This window comes from Sycon ciliatum, chromosome 1 (genome assembly GCF_964019385.1).
Source record: "Sycon ciliatum chromosome 1, ocSycCili1.1, whole genome shotgun sequence".
Classification (NCBI taxonomy): Eukaryota; Metazoa; Porifera; class Calcarea; order Leucosolenida; family Sycettidae; genus Sycon; species Sycon ciliatum.
The window spans coordinates 15,056,396-15,078,534 of NC_088643.1; the positions used below are offsets into that span (position 1 = coordinate 15,056,396).

General features: G+C 47.1%; 1 protein-coding gene across 5 annotated transcripts in view; it reads right to left on the minus strand.

Moving 5' to 3' along the window:
- Positions 1-22,139, minus strand: part of LOC135814805 (uncharacterized) — a 129,565-nt gene that overhangs the window by 19,748 nt on the left and 87,678 nt on the right. The window contains exons 1-6 of one of the 5 annotated variants that reach the window (XM_065327989.1): positions 12,953-13,052; positions 12,598-12,759; positions 11,360-11,659; positions 9,130-9,549; positions 7,120-7,353; positions 1,685-1,918 (exon numbers count right to left, since the gene is read on the minus strand). The exons of 3 other annotated variants lie outside the window; for them this stretch is intronic. In XM_065327989.1, the coding sequence (XP_065184061.1) occupies positions 1,685-1,918; positions 7,120-7,353; positions 9,130-9,549; positions 11,360-11,659; positions 12,598-12,759; positions 12,953-12,970 (1,368 nt within the window). In that variant the 5' untranslated portion in view covers positions 12,971-13,052. Of the gene's footprint in view, positions 1-1,684; positions 1,919-7,119; positions 7,354-9,129; positions 9,550-11,359; positions 11,663-12,597; positions 12,760-12,952; positions 13,053-22,139 lie in introns of those variants that run through there. One more of the 5 variants, XM_065327983.1, reaches the window with a different exon arrangement.

The window sequence follows — 22,139 nt, forward strand, 5'->3', positions numbered from 1 at the left end:
CTCATTTTCTTGTCACTACGTTTTTTGTCACTTATTGGATTTGCATGCTGTTTTCTTGATTCTTCACATCTTTTTTGTTTCGTGTCACTTCCTGTAGTATTTTGACAAGGGAACGAAAACGTTCAATACTTTGACACATGTCACAATTGATCTTGTTTAGGCCACCCCAAATAAATTTGTTGTTTCGGGTCACCCGACCGTCTTTTTTCACCGGACCGCAAAATGTTTTTTTTTTACTGTGCATGCAAATGTACATGACTAGGCTAGGCATGTACACACGTGACCCTAAAATAATAATAGCAGTCCAGACGTCGATCTCAGAGTCAGAAGCAGCCAAATGACAGGCTGCAGCGCTTGGTGACGACGTTGTGTTCTCCGATCCGCGATCGGTCCTGAAACAACATCAGCTCCGTCACCGCGTCACTCATTGACAGAAGTTTTGGTTTGAGCTGCTCGTCAGACTCGTTTGCTAGCGAGGTCAAGATCTGTAGCTAGCTGGGGACCTAGATCTGAAGGCGTTGGATCGTCTAGATTTGATCGACTGGCTTGATGGAAAAAAGCTATTCGATAATTATCATTTATTTATTCAACATCTTATGGCTTCCGATGGCAGCCAAAACGTTATTATGGGTGCACATGGCCATATAGCGCGCATGGCAGTAACCAAAATAAAAAAATATATAATAAAATAAAAAATAAACCCGACCGACCGACCCTGGTACGGATAAGTGAAGTGACCCGAAACAACGAATTAATTCTAGGTGGCCTTATGGCCATTTTGTAAAAAAGGGGGTGCGACTTACAATCGAGCATGACTTTCCACTAGGGGTGAAACGGTTCGGGTAAGGAACCGGTTTTGGAACCGCCAGCTGAAAAGAATCGGGTACCCGTTCCGTCAAATTTCGAACCGAAACTCGAAAAACCTCATGTACATACCAAGTCTACTCAAGATTTTTAAATGTCTTACCTTATGATCACTGCCCTTCCAAAGGGTTCTCCTATCGATCCTGGTCACTACGGGCGTACCTTCTTTGCACATGGACTCTCCGATATCTCGTTCTTGCTCGTAAAAATGTTTTCTAACTTGAAAATAATTGTCACGGACGCATTTGGTCGGTCTGGAGAAAAGAGTGCATGGAACCGATACCCGAACCGTGGGAAACGATGCTGGCATTCGCGTACCCGAACATTAAAAACATGGAACCGTTTCACCCCTACTTTCCACTGAAGTGAACAACCAAAACAGTATGGCTCAAACCTGAAAATGAGGGTGTGACTTATATTGGATTGTCACTTATACTGTATTCGGAGAACCTGTAGTTGTGGGCAATCGGGTGAACAGCGTTGTACAAGCCGGTATATTCATGTTTGTACTGTAGTACCGAAATGAATTGAATGAGAGCCGGAAAATCCATACGGGTACACTTTTGAAAATGGTACCTGCGATTATCATGCCACAGTCACATTATACAAGGACCTTACTTGATATTCCAACCCTAACTCTCCTATACAGGGTCTGATCCAGAGATCTCTACAGGGGGTTGTAGTTTATCCAAAGCTGAATAGCTGATACATGTATAGTACATGCATATGAATTCCAGTAGGAGATTTGTAAATTTAGGGGGTTCCCCTTAACCCCCGGAATCCCCTGGACCCGTCCCTGTTATAGCCTTCAGCACTTTACCTGGGTGAGTTGCTCATTTTGCTTGTTCTCATGAGCTGCTTCGTGTTGCGCTCTTTCCTTCAGTGGCCTTGAAAAGGTTTGCTCATCAATGTCTGCGCTCTGGTTCACGTCGGCAGCCCGTAATTGCAGCTCGTCACGTTCCAGGCCCTTCCACATTTCATCCAGCATTTCTTCATCTAGCCGGTCTTGTTCCTTGATACGTTGAATTTCTAAATCTGATGCAATCAGTGAAACCTGCATCACGTGACCAAACAACAAACGAGGCAGAGTACAGCAAGGGTATGACAATAATGTACAGAGTACAGAGTACAGAGTACAGAGTACAAGAGAGTACAGAGTGCAAGCGAGTATGGCAAGGGTACAGGCAAACCAGCGTGTATCACTGTACTTGGTCCGGCTTATTAAAATGTGCGCTTCATTTCAAAACTCAAGCCTTCGTACAAATGAGCACCAGTACTAAAAAATCAACCAAGAGACGGTAGATAGATAACTACTGTATCGTTTCTTGGCCTGACCGTCTAGTTTTCATCGCTGCTGGTGTCTAAGGGCACATCTGCAAGTGTGTCTCCCTGCAAAACGTCGACATTTTTCTCATATCCTCTCCTTCAAGCTATGTTGCTCTTCCTTGATTTTTTCACTCCCTAGGCATGATATAGATGAAGGCTTTCGCCTCATCCTCGTGCTTCATGCAGTCAGACCATGAGTGCATGCTATTCCCTGTGTTACGAATCCACTGGACCGGCAGATGGGCAATCTTGTGACGGAGTTTTTAGCATAAGCAGCTTGATGTAGCGGTGACGCATCGCGATCACGGCTCCGAGAACTCCGCACTATTTACGCACCGTATCCGCAGAACAATTCACACTTTCTTCTGTGCATTTCCCTACTAGAGCATGAAGAGCCTAGCAAATTCATTTAGGGTGCAATCTGAAAATTCCAAGAATTTTCAAGAATGCCTGCGCAAACTGAAGATTGCTTGCGCATTGTGGGAATTCTCAGATTGCGCAGCGCAATCATTAGATTGCGCAAATTCTCTGCAAGCTCCAGCAAGCTGTTTCGGCCAAACAGGCCTCATCAGTACAGCTATGAGCTAAATTGGTCGAGCTGCCAGCCATGGTGCAAAGGAGGCACCACAGATAGTTAGCTAGATAGCTCGTCGCTCTAGCGCCAGAGTGCTCTACCCACGAAAGGTACTGGGCAATGCGTAATGCAGCAGCACTAGAGCAGCCTGTGTGTGTGTGTGTGTGTGTGTGTGCGTGCGTGCGTGCATGCGTGCGTGCGTGCGTGCGTGTGTGTGTGGTGACTGGTGTACGCAGGAGCACGTAACCGCTTGTTCAACCATGTTCAATTGGGAATAAAGGAGGAACGCTGCATCGCAGCCTTTTCGGACCAAAACCAGTCGACTCAGCGTCTAAAAGACTACAACATATGGGCCAATCGCGGTCATCCGTGCTTTTATAAGAAGGAAATGGCGCTTTCAGTGACATTTTGCATACAAATCCCCATCTAGTAGGGCGCAGTCACCCAGTTTCGGTGGAAGTGCGCGAGTTCGATTGGGATTTTAGTAGGAAGGGACCGTCTCAGTGTTCTCGGACCAAGACCATTCGACTCGGCACCCCGAAGACTACAACTGGTGAAATTTTAATTTTTGCCTTAACTTCCCCTTTAACTCGTTTCATTATGTCCTTTTCCTTTCTACATTTATTATTGGCTCAATAACCGAGTTTCGAACTTCACTTTCCTTGTTTTTCTGTTGTTATGAGCACACAATTGATCTTGTTTAGGCCACCCAGAATAAATTCGTTGTTTCGGGTCACCCAACTGACCGTCTTTTTTTCACTCGACCGCAAAATGTTTTTTTTTTGACTGTGCATGCAAATGTACATGACTAGGCTATGCATGTACACACGCGACCCTAAAATATTAATAGCAGTCCAGACGTCGATCTCAGAGTCAGACGCAGCCAAATGACAGGCTGCAGCGCTTGGTGACGACGTTGTATTCTCCGATCCGCGATCGGTCCTGAAACAATATCAGCTCCGCCACAGCGTCGCTCATTGACAGACGTTTTGGTGAGAGCTTCTCGTCGGACTCGTTTGCTAGCGAGGTCAAGATCTTGTCCTGGAGCTAGCTGGGGACCTAGATCTGAAGGCGCTGGATCGTCTAGATTTGATCGAATGACTTGATGTGCAAAAGCTGTTCGATAACTAATATGTATGCACATGGCCATATGTCGCGCATGGCAGTAACCAAAATAAAAAATATATAATAAAATATAAAATAAACCCGACCGACCCTGGTATTGATGAGTGAAGTGACCCGAAACAACGAATTAATTCTAGGCGGCCTTATTGCCATTTTGTAAAAAAGGGGGTGCGACTTACAATCGAGCATGACTTTCCACTGAAGTGAATATATCAAACCAGTATGGCTCAAACCTGAAAATGAGGGTGTGACTTATAATCGATTGTCACTTATACTGTATTCGGAGAACCGTTAGTTGTGGGCAATCGGGTGAACAGCGTTGTACCAGCCTGTATATTCATGTTTGTACTGTAGTACCGTAATGAATTGAATGAGAGCCGGAAAATCCATACGGGTACACTTTTGAAAATGGTACCTGCGATTATCATGCCACATTCACATTATACAAGGACCTTACTTGATATTCCAACCCTAACTGTCTTATACAGGGTCTGATCCAGAGATCTCTACAGGGGGTTGTAGTTTATCCAAAGCTGAATAGCTGATACATGTATAGTACATGCATATGAATTCCAGTAGGAGATTTGTAAATTTAGGGGGTTCCGCTTAAGGAGGTTCGCGACGGTTAGCGCCATGTTGGATTTCCGAATTTTTTTCTGAAAAATAATGCCTTTCGGAGTGGAAAAATGGGACGCGATCATGCACAGAAAATAGTTTGACCATGACTTCGCAGCGCGTGCTCGAGTCGAGACAAGATTTGAGGAAGAAGCTCAGCCACTACTGGCACTAGTGGACTTGCGGATTTGTTTTGACATTGGCGTTTTTTGGATAGCTCGGTTCTCCTGCCGACATGTCGTGGAGATGAAGACGCGGGAGAGTAATTCGTCACCCACGACGTGGCTTCTCATTCTGCGTACTGGACGATGCAAGAAGCCAAGGAGGGGGACGCTTCGCAAACTCAAACGATCGATCGAGTTCCTGAAAAACGGAAAGGGCGATCTCCATCATCAACGCCACTGGATTCGACTCCCGCGAAGAGGTCGTTCAGTGCCCCTCTTCACGGTCGACGAATCGTTCATCTCAGGTATCTGGCTGTGGGATTGTCTGCGTGCCAGAATCCTGGATGTGGCAAACCTCTGGCGCTCATTGATTGCGTTGAAGAGAAGAGGTACGACCTGGGCAGCGTACTTGTCATTCCGTGTCAGCAGTGTGGGATGGAGAATTTTATAGGTACAGATAGCCCTGTAACTGCTCAACACCCTGGCCCCCGTACTTCCACAAGCAACACCAAAGCTGCTTTGGGTAAGTGCGTTTTTCAATCTCATAAGATTTATTCATGATATTTGCGAGTCAGTGCCACCCTATGGCTATGGAAATGTATGAGCACACTGTATGCGCGGCGGCTGCGAGCGTCTGTGTGTTTGCATAGACCTGCATGTGTGTGCATGTGTACACCATACGCATGTATGAACATGCACATGCATATGCGCTCATGTGGACGTGCCCTCGCACACATACTATACACACGTGCATGACCGCTCCCAGGGCATGTTGGTGTGACATGTGTATGCGGGCATCTCCACTCATGCACATGAGTGTGCACATGCATGTGGGTGGGTACGCACACGTGCGTGAATGTATGTGTGTGTGTACGCGCGCGTGTGTTCTATTGCGTGTGAGAGCATGCATGTGTGTGTGTGTGTGCGTGTGTGTGTGTGTATGTGTGTGTCGATGGTGTGCATTTTTGTGATTGGTGAACACTCTGATCCCTAAACCGCGATACCGGAGCTCCCAAGCTACAGCCTCAGATTGATTTATAGTTCATCGTTGGGAATGAGTTCGCTGCTCATGATGCTGTTGCGGATGTTGCGGCCCTAGCTAAAATTGTCGAAGCTCGCCCTGATGCCAGTATCCTGTAGCACTCTGTCACTTTTGCATCAGCATGTTCGGCGATGGAGTTTGCAGAACATCAGCAAAAGCGGCTGGCCACCCTTCAACCGTTGGTCCAAGCAACGTGCTTCTCTAAATCAGTTGCAGTGCGGGCAGCTGCCAGTGGGTTGGTGATGAAGCACTTTATCTTGTCCTACAAACGAAGTGGTGAGCCAGCCATTTCCAGACTGATGAAGGAGCAAGTCGGAGGTAAGAAGCGGGTGACAGTCTCAAGGAAGATTATATTAGCGGTGGCTGAACACCTAGCGAAGAACCAGCACCAACCCAACTTTAAGGAACGCCCTGTGGCACAGTGCTTCACTTGTTTGTGCGCACCGTAAAATACCATCATTTTTGCCAGTGGGGGGACACATTCTAGCTCGCATAGTTGAAGAACAAGAGGACTCAATGTTGTCTGCCATGATTCGTTCCAACATGTCAGCTTTCATTGTAGTTTGATATGGGGCAGTGCTAAGCGCTATCATAGCTACATGTACATGTATCACAACCAAGTGCCAACAGGAGAGTAATCATGGAGAAAAGTACCTATCGATAACGCGTGCACCCAGGGTTTTCCGGCAAATTTACTAGTTCAGCTATTCCATCCTTGTATTGTTCTGAACGTCGAGGGCTCTAGTGAGTTTATGCAACACCTAACAGCCAAAATTCCAATAAGTTATGACCAAAGCAGCAGCAGAGAAGTACAAGCAATTATAGATACGTTAATTTACCAATTTTGGCAAATTTTGACAGTTTTTTGGATTTTTCTCCAGAATATGCACGGTGACCCCTATTTTCGCCGCGGTAAACCTGTTCCAACCCACTTATAGAACGTCTTTGAAGTATCCACATATGGGGCAAACTCAAAAATAAGCTGCAAAAAATATTCAAAGTTTCATTTTTTGCGTCTTTTTGTTCTTCTCCAGGAAATGACGGCCTTGATCCCATCGTCAACCAAAGTGTACATTTTTCGGTGTTGATATCATCTTAGTCAATACCTCGAACAGTCTGTAAAATTTTATGTCATATGTTCTGTTCTAACTGATGCTATGGACGATTTCTCATCAATTTTGGGATTTTGTGTTATTTTGTGTCATCAAGGAAAATTGTGTTTTTGGCAAGACCTATTCAGGCAATTGAAAAACTGATGTTACTAAGCGAAAATATAAGGCTGTACCTATTCAAACCTGATGTCAGATTGGGCTGATGTTGAAATTAAATTTTTGGGCCTAACTGTCCCGAACCCCCTTAACCCCCGGAACCCCCTAGACCCGTCCCTGTTATAGCCTTCAGCACTTTACCTGGGTGAGTTGCTCATTCTGCTTGTTCTCATGAGCTGCTTCGTGTTGCGCTCTTCCCTTCAGTGGCCTTGAAAAGGTTTGCTCGTCAATGTCTGCGCTCTGGTTCACGTCGGCAGCCCGTAATTGCAGCTCGTCACGTTCCAGGCCCTTCCACATTTCATCCAGCATTTCTTCATCTAGCCGGTCTTGTTCCTTGATACGTTGAATTTCTAAATCTGATGCAATCAGTGAAACCTGCATCACGTGACCAAACAACAAACGAGGCAGAGTACAGCAAGGGTATGACAATAATGTACAGAGTACAGAGTACAGAGTACAGAGTACAAGAGAGTACAGAGTGCAAGCGAGTATGGCAAGGGTACAGGCAAACCAGCGTGTATCACTGTACTTGGTCCGGCTTATTAAAATGTGCGCTTCATTTCAAAACTCAAGCCTTCGTACAAATGAGCACCAGTACTAAAAAATCAACCAAGAGACGGTAGATAGATAACTACTGTATCGTTTCTTGGCCTGACCGTCTAGTTTTCAGCGCTGCTGGTGTCTAAGGGCGCATCTGCAAGTGTGTCTCCCTGCAAAACGTCGACATTTTTCTCATATCCTCTCCTTCAAGCTATGCTGCTCTTCCTTGATTTTTTCACTCCATAGGCATGTGCTTCGCCTGGGTAAGGACACGCCAGCACGATTGAGCATGGAGCAATACTTTCAGGCACCCGAGGGGAGGTACCGTGGGAGGCCGAGGGTGACACTACCAATAAAGCTCCACACCGATCTGTCCCAGTCGAACAATGGGCACCTGCGGAGTGTTGAGGTCTTGCGCCGTCTGGAGCGGATTGCTGTGGACCGTCCAGCATGGAACGCGCTGGTGAAGAGTGTGCACACCCTCGTCACGAGTAGAAACAGCCATGGCACCCTTATAAACTCATAACAACCATTCTACAATAATATTACTATTTGAATCTTTTAATAATTATCTGGCAACTCAACCTCATACGTATAATTATCTGGCCACCCATTGACCATGATGCTACATGAGGAGACAATAGTAATGACATTTTTCCAATGAGACCAATTTTATGACGCTCCATGTTACTGAAGGACTAACTTCGATCATTGGTTTTGTAGAGCCCCATTCTCTAGGAGCTGTCTACATCTGCTTTCTTTCAATGTCCAGCATAAGCGAACGTGTGGATCAAGCATAACTGCTTGGTTGACGCTGCCGCGGGAATGCGTATAATAATAATAATAATAATAAGGCATGATATAGATGAAGGCTTTCGCCTCATCCTCGTGCTTCATGCAGTCAGACCATGAGTGCATGCTATTCCCTGTGTTACGAATCCACTGGACCGGCAGATGGGCAATCTTGTGACGGAGTTTTTAGCATAAGCAGCTTGATGTAGCGGTGACGCATCGCGATCACGGCTCCGAGAACTCCGCACTATTTACGCACCGTATCCGCAGAACAATTCACACTTTCTTCTGTGCATTTCCCTGATAGAGCATGAAGAGCCCAGCGAATTCATTTAGGGTGCAATCTGAAAATTCCAAGTGTGTGTGTGTGTGTGTGTGTGTGTGTGTGTGTGTGTGTGTGTGTGTGTGTGTGTGTGTGTGTGTGTGTGTGTGTGTGTGTGTGTGTGTGTGTGTGTGTGTGTGTGTGTGTGTGTGTGTGTGTGTGTGTGTGTGTGTGTGTGTGTGTGTGTGTGTGTGTGTGTGTGTGTGTGTGTGTGTGTGTGTGTGTGTGTGTGTGTGTGTGTGTGTGTGTGTGTGTGTGTGTGTGTGTGTGTGTGTGTGTGTGTGTGTGTGTGTGTGTGTGTGTGTGTGTGTGTGTGTGTGTGTGTGTGTGTGTGTGTGTGTGTGTGTGTGTGTGTGTGTGTGTGTGTGTGTGTGTGTGTGTGTGTGTGTGTGTGTGTGTGTGTGGAAATGACTAAATGTGTGTGTGTAAATATGTGTGTGTGGAAATGTGTGTGTGGAAATGTGTGTGTGGAAATGTGTGTGTGTCTGTGTACTCACACTGCTCTGATGTCCCGGCATTGCCTTCACCGAAGATCCAGAGTAAGATGTGTGACCGTGCTGCCCACGTCTGTTGCCAGGGTAATAGTACGGAGAGCTCGTATCAGCGTAAACTGCTGTGCCACTCGGTCCAGTGAGGGAGGATGCCGTTGGCGTGTTACCATACTGTGACTGGTATAGACTGCTGCCATTCGCTGCTGGTGGGAAGTGACGTTGGTGCGGCTGCTGCTGTTGTTGCGGCTGCTGATGTTGTAGCTGCCGCTGTTGTTGCGGCTGCTGCTGATGTTCTGGCGGCTGATGTTGTTGTGGCTGCTGATGTTGTTGCGGCTGCTGCTGTTGTTGTCGCGGCTGCTGCTGTTGTTGTCGCGGCTGCTGTTGTTGCTGCATCATTGCCATCGGGAATGCAGTGGATCCATGTGTCTGTTTCGAGGAGATCACATCATCAGGAACATCACGAAGAAATTACAGAATACATTGCCAGCCCTCGTAACTGACACGGAAAAAGAGCACAGTGATTCAGAAACCCCGAAAAGGGAAATGATTTTCACTTGCTCAAGAGTGCTGCTACTGTAGCCCAGTATTCCAAACATGCCAACATGCCTAGCTAAAGTTTCTATTGGCACACATCTACAAATTCTGCTCAATCCCACCAGCGCATCAATCCAAGTCACAGAGTCTTTAACACTGAAAGACAGAATCAATGCAAGGTCTGTTCATACGCATTTATTTATTTATTTAGCTACAAAGACAACTAATTGCACAGTAAGCATTTCATATATGTCGACATGGATGTGTAAAATGTTGTAGGATTATTGCAAGGCACACAAGGAAGGGAAAGCGAAGATTCATTCAGAACTGCTTTCTTGTTACAATCATCAGTGAATCTACGTAACAATGGAATGGGGACTACTTGAACTAGTCTTATATGGACAAATAAAAGTGAAAGGTGAAAAAGAGCGAAACAAAAAAGGTAATAATCCTACATCTATTCAGTGGGGGGCAAGCTCAGCAGGTAAGAACTACGCAAAGGTACGACAAGAGTACAGCAAGGATACAGGCAAACAAAACAACTTCTTTTCTTTTCTTGCAGTGGTTGGCCATCATCCCTCTGTGTGTCAATTGCTGATGTACCACGAGTTGAGTGAAATAAATATTTTTTTTAACCCAGCGTACATCACTGTATATTTCGCTGAAAAACATGAAGAGCACAGCAAATCCATGTCGGGGCCACCTGTGGGGGCAAACTGTGGATTTCGTTGCAGCAACACGAAGAGCACAGCGAATCCGTGTGAGGCGCAATCTGCGCATTTCCCTGAAAGACCATGAAGAGCCCAGCGAATCCATTTGGGGTGCAATCTGAAAATTCCCAGAATGCGCAAGAATGCCTGCGCAAACTTAAGATCGTTTGCACATTGTGGGAATTCTCAGAGTGCGCAGCGCAATCTGTAGATTGCACAAATTCTCTGCAAGCTCCAGCAAGCTGTTTCGGCCATAAAGGCCTCATCAGTACAGCTACGAGCTAAATAGGCCGAGCTGCCAGCCATGGTTCAAAGAAGACACCACAGACATTAAGATAGCTCGTCGCTCTAGCGCCAGAGTGCTCTACCCACGAAAGGTACCGGGCAATGCGTAATGCAGCAGCACTACAGCAGCCTCTGTGTGTGTCTGTGTGTGTGTGTGTGTGTGTGTGTGTGTGTGTGTGTGTGTGTGTGTGTGTGTGTTTGTGTGTGTGTCCCATATGGTGCAGTGGTATGTGCAGCGATTTCCAATCGATAGATTGCGGGTTCGATTCCCGACGATTATGGTCACACACGTCTTTCTTCTCTTTCTCAGACTCTTCCTGACTTTTCTTTCATTCTCCTGGGTGGTTACCAACAGCCAGTGCATGCCGGAGTATGTGGTGTGATGTGTGTGCGGGAAAAAAAGAAAAAAAAAATGAAAAATGAAAAAGACCAAAAAAGGGATTCACTGGCCAGAAAATGTCACTCAAATAGCTGTATGGTGTAGACCAGGCTGAATAGTGACGGTCAATTCTTCAGCCTTGCAAGCTGTTGAATGGTGTAATCCCAGCACAAGTTGCTATGGCTTCTGCCGTAGCATTGCTATCATCGCCTCCGGCGATGGGCGTCAAAGGTCAGGTGTGTTTGTGTGTGTGTAAATGTGTGCATGTGTATCTGTGTCTGTGTGTGTGTGTCTGTGCGTGTATGTGTACCTGTATATGTTTACTCACACTGCTCTGGTGTCCAGACAGTGCCTTCACCGAAGATCCAGAGTAGGATGTGTGACCTTGCTGCACAGGTCTGTTGCCAGGGCGATGGTACGGCGATCTCGTATCATTGTATACTGCTGCGCCACTCGGTCCACTGAGGGAGGATGCTGTTGGCGTGTTACCATATTGTGACTGGTGTAGACTGCTGCCAGTCTTTGCTGGCGGTAGGGGAGGTTGTTGCAGCTGCTGAGGTTGTTGTGGTTGCTGCTGTTGTTGCTGTTGCTGCATCATTGCCATCGAGAATGCAGTGGATCCATTTGTCTGCTTCAAGAAGAGCACATCATCAGGAATATCACGAAGAAATTACAGAATACATTGCCAGCCCTTGTCGAAAAGGGAAATGATTTCCACTTGCACAAGAGCGCTGCTACTGTAGCCCAGTATTCCAAACATGCCAACATGCCTAGCCTAGGTTACCATTGGCCAACATTTACAAATTCTGCTCAATCCAACCAGCACATCCATCCAAGTTCTTTAAAGCTAACTGAGACGGAATCAATGCAAGATCTGTTCATATGCACATGACACCTAATGGGTAGGGCACTGTCCTCTCAAGACAGGGATGCTGGGTTTGAATCCCGTTTGTGGATCCTTCTTTTGAAACAGTTTGAACAATCCAACGCTGGATCAAAGTTGTTTTGTGAACTGACAAGGACTTACTTCGAAGTAACTAGACTGTAGCTTAGGGATTTTCCCTGAACGTGTAAGACCCTGTGTGTGTTTTTTGGTTTTTACCTAATTCACTCAAATTCAAGCTATGAAAAGTCATCCACAGTTATACTACTGGTAGTAGCATGGCTAGGTATACTGAAGTCAAAACTGTGTTCACCCTGATGATCCGCCATGCCTGAAAATTTGTTGAAAAGTCGTTAGTTTTCGTATGCATCAAAGAGACCGTATTTAAAATGTTTGAGTTCAGGTAAACTAAGGTTTGAGTAGAGGTATCCTAAGGTCAAAAAGAGACTCAAGGGTCATACACGTTCAGGGAAAATCACCATGCTACAGCCTGGACTGGTAGTTGTCAGTTCAACAAACAACCTTACTCCAGCATTGGATCGTTCAAACTGTTGAAAAAGAAGGATCCAGGAGCGGGATTCAAACCCAGCGCCCCTACCTTTTCTGAGACAGTGCCTTATCGATTAGGGTACTGGAGATCGTACACACCCTGGCCCGTGGGTCCTTCTTGCTACAAAACTCACTGTTGCTTGCCAGGGGTCCATGCTTGTCCAGGAGGGCCATTCCTGCTGTTGCTGCTGATGGCGTTGCTGGTGTGCTGGCTGTGGCTGCTCCTGGGGTTGCTCCCGGGATTCAGGTGATGCTTGCGACCGCGCTGGCAGACCACCAGACCGCGCCGCTGGTCTCTACAAGGAACGGAGAGATCACCAATAACAGGATTCAACACAATAAATGAAGCGAGTTGCGCATTCAACATGCACATCTTTTGCGAGAGGTTAATAACAGGATTAGGATATTTTCAGAACAAATTCACCATGCACATACAGAACTGGAGTACATAAAACGGTGCCAACAAGCAGGTACTCAGGCCACACTTACCGTATCATTATTAGACATAATTATCACAAAAATCACATAGGTCCTTGCAATGAAGGACGACACGACATCACAACTAGGAGTTTCATGCCCAGCTGGCAATCACAAGGTGACTAATATGATACAGGAAATGCCTGGACTGTCCCCATTTATACAGTAACACCGTCCAGTATGGCGCTAGGCCAAAGCCGCAAAGTTACTAAGCGTGAACAGGTAAGTGAGAACTTGGGGGGGGGGGGGATCGGTGCTAGCTTGTGAATGCATTTGCTCGTATGGGGCTACTCAAAAGTGTTAAAATTGGTGTAAAAATGGAGGGTAGTAAAGGAAGCGCAGGTTACACAGCCAGGTTGGTCGAGCAAACGCTTACTTTTACCTTTTACTGCTAGCTTACAATGTGCTACAACACGTGATGATACTGAAGTGTGATAGCAGCAGCACCTCGCTCATGTGGAAACATTTGGAGACAAGCTATATCTTACTACTGGTGATATTATGTCTGTTGTGCTCGCACCTCCCCCCCCCCCCCCCCTCTCCCCTGACTGTGGTATCTGCGCCTCTTTCTAACCCTCCAGATAGCACCAATTATTTTAGCACTTCAATTTTAGCACTTCTGAGCAGTGAAAGATAGAGATCTGATTTACAGTAGCATGTGCTGCAGAGAGTTAAAATGTTTATTCATTATTCGTTCATCACTTCCACTAGCCTGCATCCAGTAGCAACTGACTTACTTCTGTGGCTTTCAGGTTCACCCATCGCTATGTCTTCCACGTACTCTGGTTTGCTCAAAGTGTAAGGCCAGACTTACAGTACTTTGACGTAATTTCCGTAAATGTACCGGTATCACCATAGCATCCTCTGCTACTCAACAATCGTTACATTCCTTTTTCCTCACAGCAAAAATTAATAATTATTACACTGCTAGCCGTACAAATCTCAGGACACATAGACGCCTGTTTCTGATGCGACTTTGGAATAAAAGTACGACGACAACAACAATAACTTGAGAGAGAGGCAAGGGAATTTGCCGAAATGCGAAAAGGGGAAGGCAGGGGGAGCCAGATTCTCAATCTTTTGGTTTCTGCGACACCCCAATGCAGAGCAACGACTGCGTGCTCGCTCTTCCATGTACGTGCTTGCTTGTCTTACTCTTACTGAGTCTTACACAAATAAAAGCGCCTGAGGACAGTGGCTGAGTCAGTGAGTGAGGTATCGAAGCATGTAGCTAGTCACATAGAAAGGCACTAGTGCCTACATCACATTTCCAGGAAGCTAGCGCTTACAGTGCTGGCAAGTGAAATCCGATCCCCTTCCGTCTATTACGAATCGCTAACGCGGCTAGCGCACCGCTAGGGGGGGGGGGGTCGGATTTCAGTTGACAGCACTGTAGGACCTCGCCCTCGGCAGGACGCAGGACGTCTCTCAAATCTGGACTGTCCAGACGAGGTCGGGACGGTTCCCGGGTACCGGGTTGGACTGTCTGGAACGTGAGTATTACTCGGGTGCTACTAGTAGATTGGCAGCGTTCGGATGGAGATTTTGTTCCTCCGCAGTTTTTCTAATTCTTTTATCCACTATCCCAGTCAACCGGTTATTACTTTCTTCTAGGCTTCAGGAGTCAGCCCCAGTAGTTTTCAAGGATGTGGAGTTGTCCAGTCCGCTATTCCTACCTCCATTCCAGCTGGTTTCTTGTTATCTGGCGAACCGGCCATTGTGCCGTGGTTTCGGAGCGTTTTCGGCGCCTTCGCCTTGGGCCTTGGATAAGCTGGCATGCAGTGTTGTGCTTTGCGGCTGGGTGCTATCCCGCGTGGCCTGTGACGACTGATGTGCGAGCTACTCTTCACACCTCTTCACACCTCACGTCTCTTCGCGCCTTCTTCTGGCCGTGCCCGTGTATGCACTGTCACTTTAGTCAACTGGATGCGGTCCACCGGTGGTAATCGGCAGCGGGGATGTCGCAGGTTCGTGGCACTCGCCCATGTTGCTTATGTAGCAGGGGCACCTGTCACTCCTGCTCTTGTGCTGCTGCGGGCAGGTGCTGTGGTCCTGGTCGAGATAATCGTTGTCGAAATTTTGGCAATTCTGATCTTCGAACTACAACAATAATTACACAGTCACCACTTCCGCTGCATAGCTCGCTGAGCATCCCATTGCTTTGTAAGTTGCTAATCCCTTCCCACTTTGTGTACGTGCTCTTAATTTTCTTTTTTTCTCTTCTTCCGTGGTTGGTCTCATCCTCTCCTCAATTCAATTGGCTGTCTTGACATGCCACGAGGCGCAGAAATAAATAAATAAAAATATTATTGTTGGTGATGCTCATGTGCCATCTGCGCCTCCTGCTGCGCCTCCTGGCTGGGTTCCCCGGAATGTGGGGTCACGGAGTGCTGGAGGCTCGTGTGCTGGAACGGATGTGCCATGCACTCACCCATCGTCTGATTTGAGATCGAACTATCATAACCAACATAATGCGTCTAACAACCGGATGAGAGTGGGCAATGTGTCGGGCGTTGCTGTTCAGGTGGCTGATTCTGTGCATCGCCCTACCCATGATTTGTCAATGCCTGCTGAGTCTGCTAGTCGTGACTCTGCTTCCGTCGTGGCAGCGCCGTCTGTGGTGGATTCTCCTCCTATGGCGCCTGACGATTTGCTCCCACGGCAACCAGCATCCCGTCATGACATGGTGTCTGGTGCCGATGTACTCCGTGTGGCGTTGCCCCCGGAGACGTGTTGCAACCTGGCATCGCAGTCCCTCGGTTCTGCTCTAGGTTTGGCTTGTTCGCCCTCTCTCAAATCAAGCCGGAATGAACGGCGGACTGAGGATTTGCCACAGCACACGGAAGCAACTTTCGATGGTTTCATCATAAATGATCTAATTTACACCTGTTCAATTGAATTGATTCAGAATACTTATGATGAACCTGTTCATTTTCACCCCAATGCTTTCCAAGTACCAACAGGAGGTGTGGGTAACTCTTTCGTGACACAACTAACAACTTACCTATCCTGTTTCGGTCGTGCCAGGCCTTACGAAGGAATTGCTATAAAGGTCGCCATGGTATATCAACAGCTCTTGTTACAGAAACCATGTGGCGTGAGGCCTGACTCTGCAGCAGCATGTTTAAAACGTCGTATGGAGCTATGGAACCGGGGCGAGGTTCGGGAGCTCCTTCATGAGTGCAGAACAATCCACCAGCAGCTGGATGATTGGGCAAAAAGAACTCCTCATTCCAATATGAATGATACTGCCAGGGATTTTGCCTCGAGCGTGACATCAGGCAAACTCAAGTCTGCTTGGCGAATGCTGGATAGTAATGAGCGGGGAGGTGTACTGCGGCTTGACGACGAAATTGATGGTGAAACGATGCGTGGTATTCTGAAGGGTAAACACCCGGAGGCAGCACCTATCCAGCCCGGATCTGTACCTGATGGTGCCCCGCCACAGCCCCCACATCCAATTCTATTTGCAGCCATAACAAGAGATAGCATTCGACGAACTGCTCTGAGGGTCGAGGGAGCTGCTGGACCGTCTGGAGTGGATGCTGATATCTGGCGGCGTATGCTCACTTCGTTCGGTCAGGCATAATTATGATGGTTTATGTGATGCTGTCGCCGTGTGTGCCATTCGCATCGCCACTGCTTATGTTGATCCAGTCAGTTTAGAAGCCTACACCGCTTGCAGGCTCATTCCTCAGGACAAAAATCCAGGTGTAAGGCCCATCGGGATAGGTGAGGTAATGCGACGCATAATCGGGAAAGCGATTATGGGTGTCCTTGGCAATATAATCCAGGAAATCGCAGGTTCTATTCAGCTTTGTGCCGGTCAGGAATGCGGTGTCGGGGCCGCAGTTCATGCAATATGTGGTGTCTTTCAATCGCCGGAAGTTGGTTTAATAGACTGAATCGCGGATGCTGTCTGTTAGGTACCTCCTCCCGTACCTTTTCTGGCCGGCCTGCATGCACCCGTACTACGTCATACTCACCTTTCGTTCCGTTGGCCTGGGTAGCTACTTGCGCGCCCATGTTTGCCATAGCTACCCAGGCCCTTTATATTGCGTTGTTTCTCAGTCGAGCTCTCTCTCTTCAATAAGCTCGCTCTCGTCAGATTATCTCTTCCTCACTCTTCAATGTAGTCGTTCCGTTCGTCCTGGTCTCTTGTCTCATCGTCTATAATAAAATTATTAATGCCGTTCCCTATAACTTGTTCCCGTTGTCCGTTGTAATGTCTGGAGAAGATGTCGTCAGTCATCCTTCTTCGGACTCAACATGTCTACAAAATATACGTCATTCATGCCCTTCTCTCTCTACCGCTGTCATCAACACATACCGTATTCCCGCCCGTCTGTATGTTGATGGTGAGATAGTGCACTCATCAGAAGGTATGACGCAGGGAGATCTCTTATCAATGGCCTTGTATGGGCTGGAGGTGCTGCCGTTGATTGAGGGCGTCTCAATGGCTGACATCATCCAAACATGGTTTGCGGATGATTCTTCCGGAGCAGGCCGATTGCGGGCAGTTCGCGCGTGGTCGGACTCTCTGAGCAGCCTTGGGGAAGCTTACGGGTACCATTTGAATCCAACCGAGTCCATACTTCTGGTGAAGCCAGACAGGTATCATGAGGCGCTTGATCTCTTCGCTGACACAGCCGTTCAAGTGAGGATGGATGGCTGTCGTCATATTGGCACAGCCCTCTGCACTGCTCCGTTCATCGAGGAATACCTAGCTGACAGGCTGAGTGGATTCCTAGGGCAGGTGAACAAGTTGTGTGAGTTTGCTGAGTCGCAGCCGCAGGCAGCCAACCATGCTTTGGTGAATGGGCTGCAGAGTAAATGGACGTTTCTTTGCCGGACGGTGGAGGGTGCTGCAGAAGCCCTCAAGCCGTTGGAGGAGGCTATTCATCACAAGCTCCTCCCAATGGTGACTGGATACCACCCTAATGAAATGGAGAGAGAAATGGTTTCCTTTCCTTGCCGCCATGGTGGCGTGGGAATTGTAGTCCCCACCACTTTCAACCCGCACCAGTACACAACTTCGAAGACCATTACAGCGCCTCTGGTGAAACGCATCTGTTCTCAGGCTCCCCTTGGCGACTCGTTGGATTGTGTTCGTTCCGCGAAGCGGAAGTTGTCGGCAGCGAACTGACGTTCTATGAAGAACAAAGTGCTTTATTTCCTTGCGGCGGCACCGCCAGAACTCTGCTATTCTGGCCAATTGGCCTCCCAGCCAGGAGCGTCCAGTTGGCTGACTTGCCGACCGATGAAGTGCCACGGATTCGCTCTGACGAAGGGTGAGTTCCGAGACGGCATTGCCCTTCGGTATGGCTGGCTATTGACTGGTCTTCCCAGTAGCTGTGCCTGTGGGGCCAGTTTCGATCTGTGCCACGCCTTATCTTGCCCAAATGGTGGCTTTCAAACATTGCGCCACAATGAGGTACGTGACGTCACCGCCAGCATGCTCCGGAGAGTGGCAAATAACGTTGCGGTGGAGCCTCATCTTCAGCCGATCACTGGTGAGCGGTTTCGCCATCGGACGGCAATATCAACTGACCAGGCACGGCTTTACATTGTGGCAGGCGGGGTGTGGGGCGGACGGTTTGAACGCTGCTCTTTTGTAGTAAGGATATTCAACCCATATGCAGCTTCAAACCGGTCGGCACACATCCAATCTGCCTTAAACAAGCACGAAGCTGAGAAGCGACGCCATTATGCTGAACGAGTGCGAGAGGTGGAGATGTCGGGTTTCACTGTGGTCATCCCTGAAGTGGCGTCGTCAGATTCTGTCCTTGCGTATTTTCATCATGTCTTTTACCAGTTTCCGTCTTTGCTAATTCGTTTCAAATTCAATGTATCTCTTAGTTGTGGTCACCCATCCTCTATAGTTTTACCTCGTTCTGGCGCCCATTTCCTGAAATCCCCTCTCTTCAGATTATCTGAGGAATGGAACAAACTTCCAGAACACATTCGCTGCGTTCAGTCCTCTGTCAATTTTCGCATTGCTCTAAAGGCTCATTACTCACAGTATAGATATTCTCTGACTGGAATTCCGAACTTTTCCGTTTGAGAATTGTTTTCCTTGAAATTAATCCTTGCTGGGGTTTTTTTCTCATCTAAATGTCGCGCTATTAACTGCAGAGGTGATTTCTTCTCTCGTCGATTTCTTTCCTGATTTTATACCTCGATATTTATGTTATATCATCCGTATCATGCCTGTCATGATTGACTGAAGCTATTGTCTGTGTTGTAGTTGACTTCACTCCTTAGTGCTATTGACTGGCCTTTCGTACAATACCTATTGATGTCTAGAGACATACTGTCTAGCCTTCCCCTCGAGCGCTTATTGATACACTATCCAGCTGTCCAGTGGCTCTCCATCCACCGCTCTCTATCTCGCTATACTCTTATTCACACTCTATAAGTTCGTGTCTTCTTTACAATAAAATCAGTTCAGTGACTGACGAGTTCGAGATCACAACAATTTAGGTATTTGTTTCCCTTCTTCTCATGCTCTCCTCTCCCCCATTTCCCCATTTTTCTTGTTTTTTTTATGTAGGAGACTTCCGTGATAAGCATCCATTTTCTTTTGGAAAATCCTTTTAAAGGGGACGTATACCCTAAAAACAAATTTCACCAGTTGTAGTCTTCTGGGTGCTGAGTCGAATGGTCTTGGTCCGAGGAAGCTGCGACGCTCCCTTCCTACTTGAATCCCAATCGAACTCGCGCACTTCCACCGAAACTGGGTGACTGCGCCCTACTAGATGGGGATTTTCAGTTTATCTGTGGAATGGAACAAACTTCCAGAACACATCCGCTGCGTTCAGTCCTCTGTCAATTTTCGCATTGCTCTAAAGGCTCATTATTCGTATTGTTGAAGAGCATAAGCATCTTGGCGTTAATATTGACTCTAAATTGTCGTGGTCACCCCATGTGCAGTATGTCTGCAAGCGCACAACAAGCTCCATCCTTGGGGCTCTTCAAGCCCACTGTAGACATCTTCCTCTTTCTTGCAAACGCTTGTTTTATCGTTGCTATATATTGCCCTTACTTGACTACTGTGATACTGCTTGGTCTGGCATAACTACTACTGTATTGAACAAGCTAGAAACCCATAACCGCATGCTCCTTTAAATCTTATTTAGCAAAGATCGTCGCTTTCCCTCCGCTAGTCTTTACGAAATTGCCAAGATCAGTCCCCTTTCCACTCGACATAAGTACCACCTCTGTGTTCTCATACATAAAATATTAATAAATAAAATACCCTTGCATATGCAGGCTTATAATTGGTTCTCCGAAACACGGAATACCCGGAACTCACTCAGTCTCCCACGCGCTGCCTCCACCCTATTCACTAGATCCCCGATCTTTGCTGGCTATGTGTTTTGGGCAACATTACCAACGCAGGCCAAGACCAGCACGTCGATGGATAATTTTGTTGCTAAAATCTCTGCTCAATTATAGGTTTCATGTATATCCTGCTGGTTTGTCTCCTCCTTTGCCTTCTTTGCCTCTTATTTGTATTCTTTTATCTGTTTTACTGCTGTGGTTGGCTTTCACCCTTGTCTCAGTTTTATTGGCCGTCATCATGATGTGCCATGAGATAATGATATAAATACAAAATACAAATACTCACAGCATAGATATTCTCTGACTGGAATTCCGAACTTTTCCGTTTGAGAAATTTTTTTCCTTGAAATTAATCCTTGCTGGTTTTTTTTCATCTAAATGTCCCGCTATTATCTCTTTATCTGCAGAGGTGATTTCTTCCCTCGTCGATTTCTTTCCTGCTTTTATACCTCGATATTTAGGTACTTGTTTCCCTTCTTCCCATGCTTCATCTTCCACTCTCCTCTCCCCCATTTCCCCATTTTTCTTGCGATATTTATGTGGGAGACTTCCGTGATAAGCATCCATTTGCTTTTGGAGAATCCTTTTGGTGCCTGACTGAATTTTAGATTTGTCGTAGTTTTGGCTCAATTTTTTGAAAAGCCTATATCTCCGCAACCGTTTAGATGATGTAGCGACAAAAGTATGTATTCTGAATGGCAAGACACACCAAAATCCGATTTTTGAATTTTCAAGTCAGAAAAATTTACAATAGGGTCAGGGTACTGCGCTGGTCCAAGAACATCTTGGTCGCCAACACCACTCAGCACGCCGAATCCACTACCTCGTCCAAATACAATACAATACAATACAATACAATTTGTATGCAAAATGTCACTAAAAGCGCCATTTCGGTCTTATAAAAAGCACGGATGACCGCCATTGGCCCATATGTTGTAGTCTTTTGGACGCTGAGTCGACTGGTTTTGGTCCGAAAAGGCTGCTATGCAGCGTTCCTCCTTTATTCCCAATCGAACATGGTTGAACAAGCGGTCACGTGCTCCTGCGTACACCAGTCACCTGGTCACCGTGCCTGCAGGGTACACCATGGTACACTTACTAGCCTGTTTGACCTTTTTTGGGTGCAGTCCTGTCATTCGAGTTGAACTCGAGTTGAACCTTGGTGTGAAAGTTGTCGCCTGCTGGCGCGGTGACCAGGTGATTTGGGCACCCAGGAGCACGTGACCACTTGTTCAACCATGTTCGATTGGGAATAAAGGAGGAACGCTGCATCGCAGCCTTTTCGGACCAAAACCAGTCGACTCAGCGTCCAAATGACTACAACATATGGACCAATCGCGGTCATCCGTGCTTTTATAAGAACGAAATGGCGCTTTTAGTGACATTTTCATACAAATCCCCATCTAGTAGGGCGCAGTCACCCAGTTTCGGTGGAAGTGCGCGAGTTCGATTGGGATTCAAGTAGGAAGGGAGCGTCGCAGCTTCCTCGGACCAAGACCATTCGACTCAGCACCCAGAAGACTACAACTGGTGAAATAATGAATTTGATTTTAGGGTATACTTCCCCATAAATACAATACAAATAATAATAATAATAATACAATACTCCACTTGTCCAGGCAACAACTGGTGTTATGGGCAGTGCTGCTATTGCGTTCTATCGGCGACTTGCTGTCCTTATGGAGGAGCGTCGATCGGTTGGGTATCATACCCATATCTCGCTTATCCGGAGCCTTTGCTCTACTGCGTGCTAACATCATGTGTCTGCGGGGGGCCCCGCTCACCAGTTCCCTGGCATAGGGGATGGATGACGCCTCTCTAGATGTTCCTGTTGCCGAAGCCCGCCTTGTTGGCA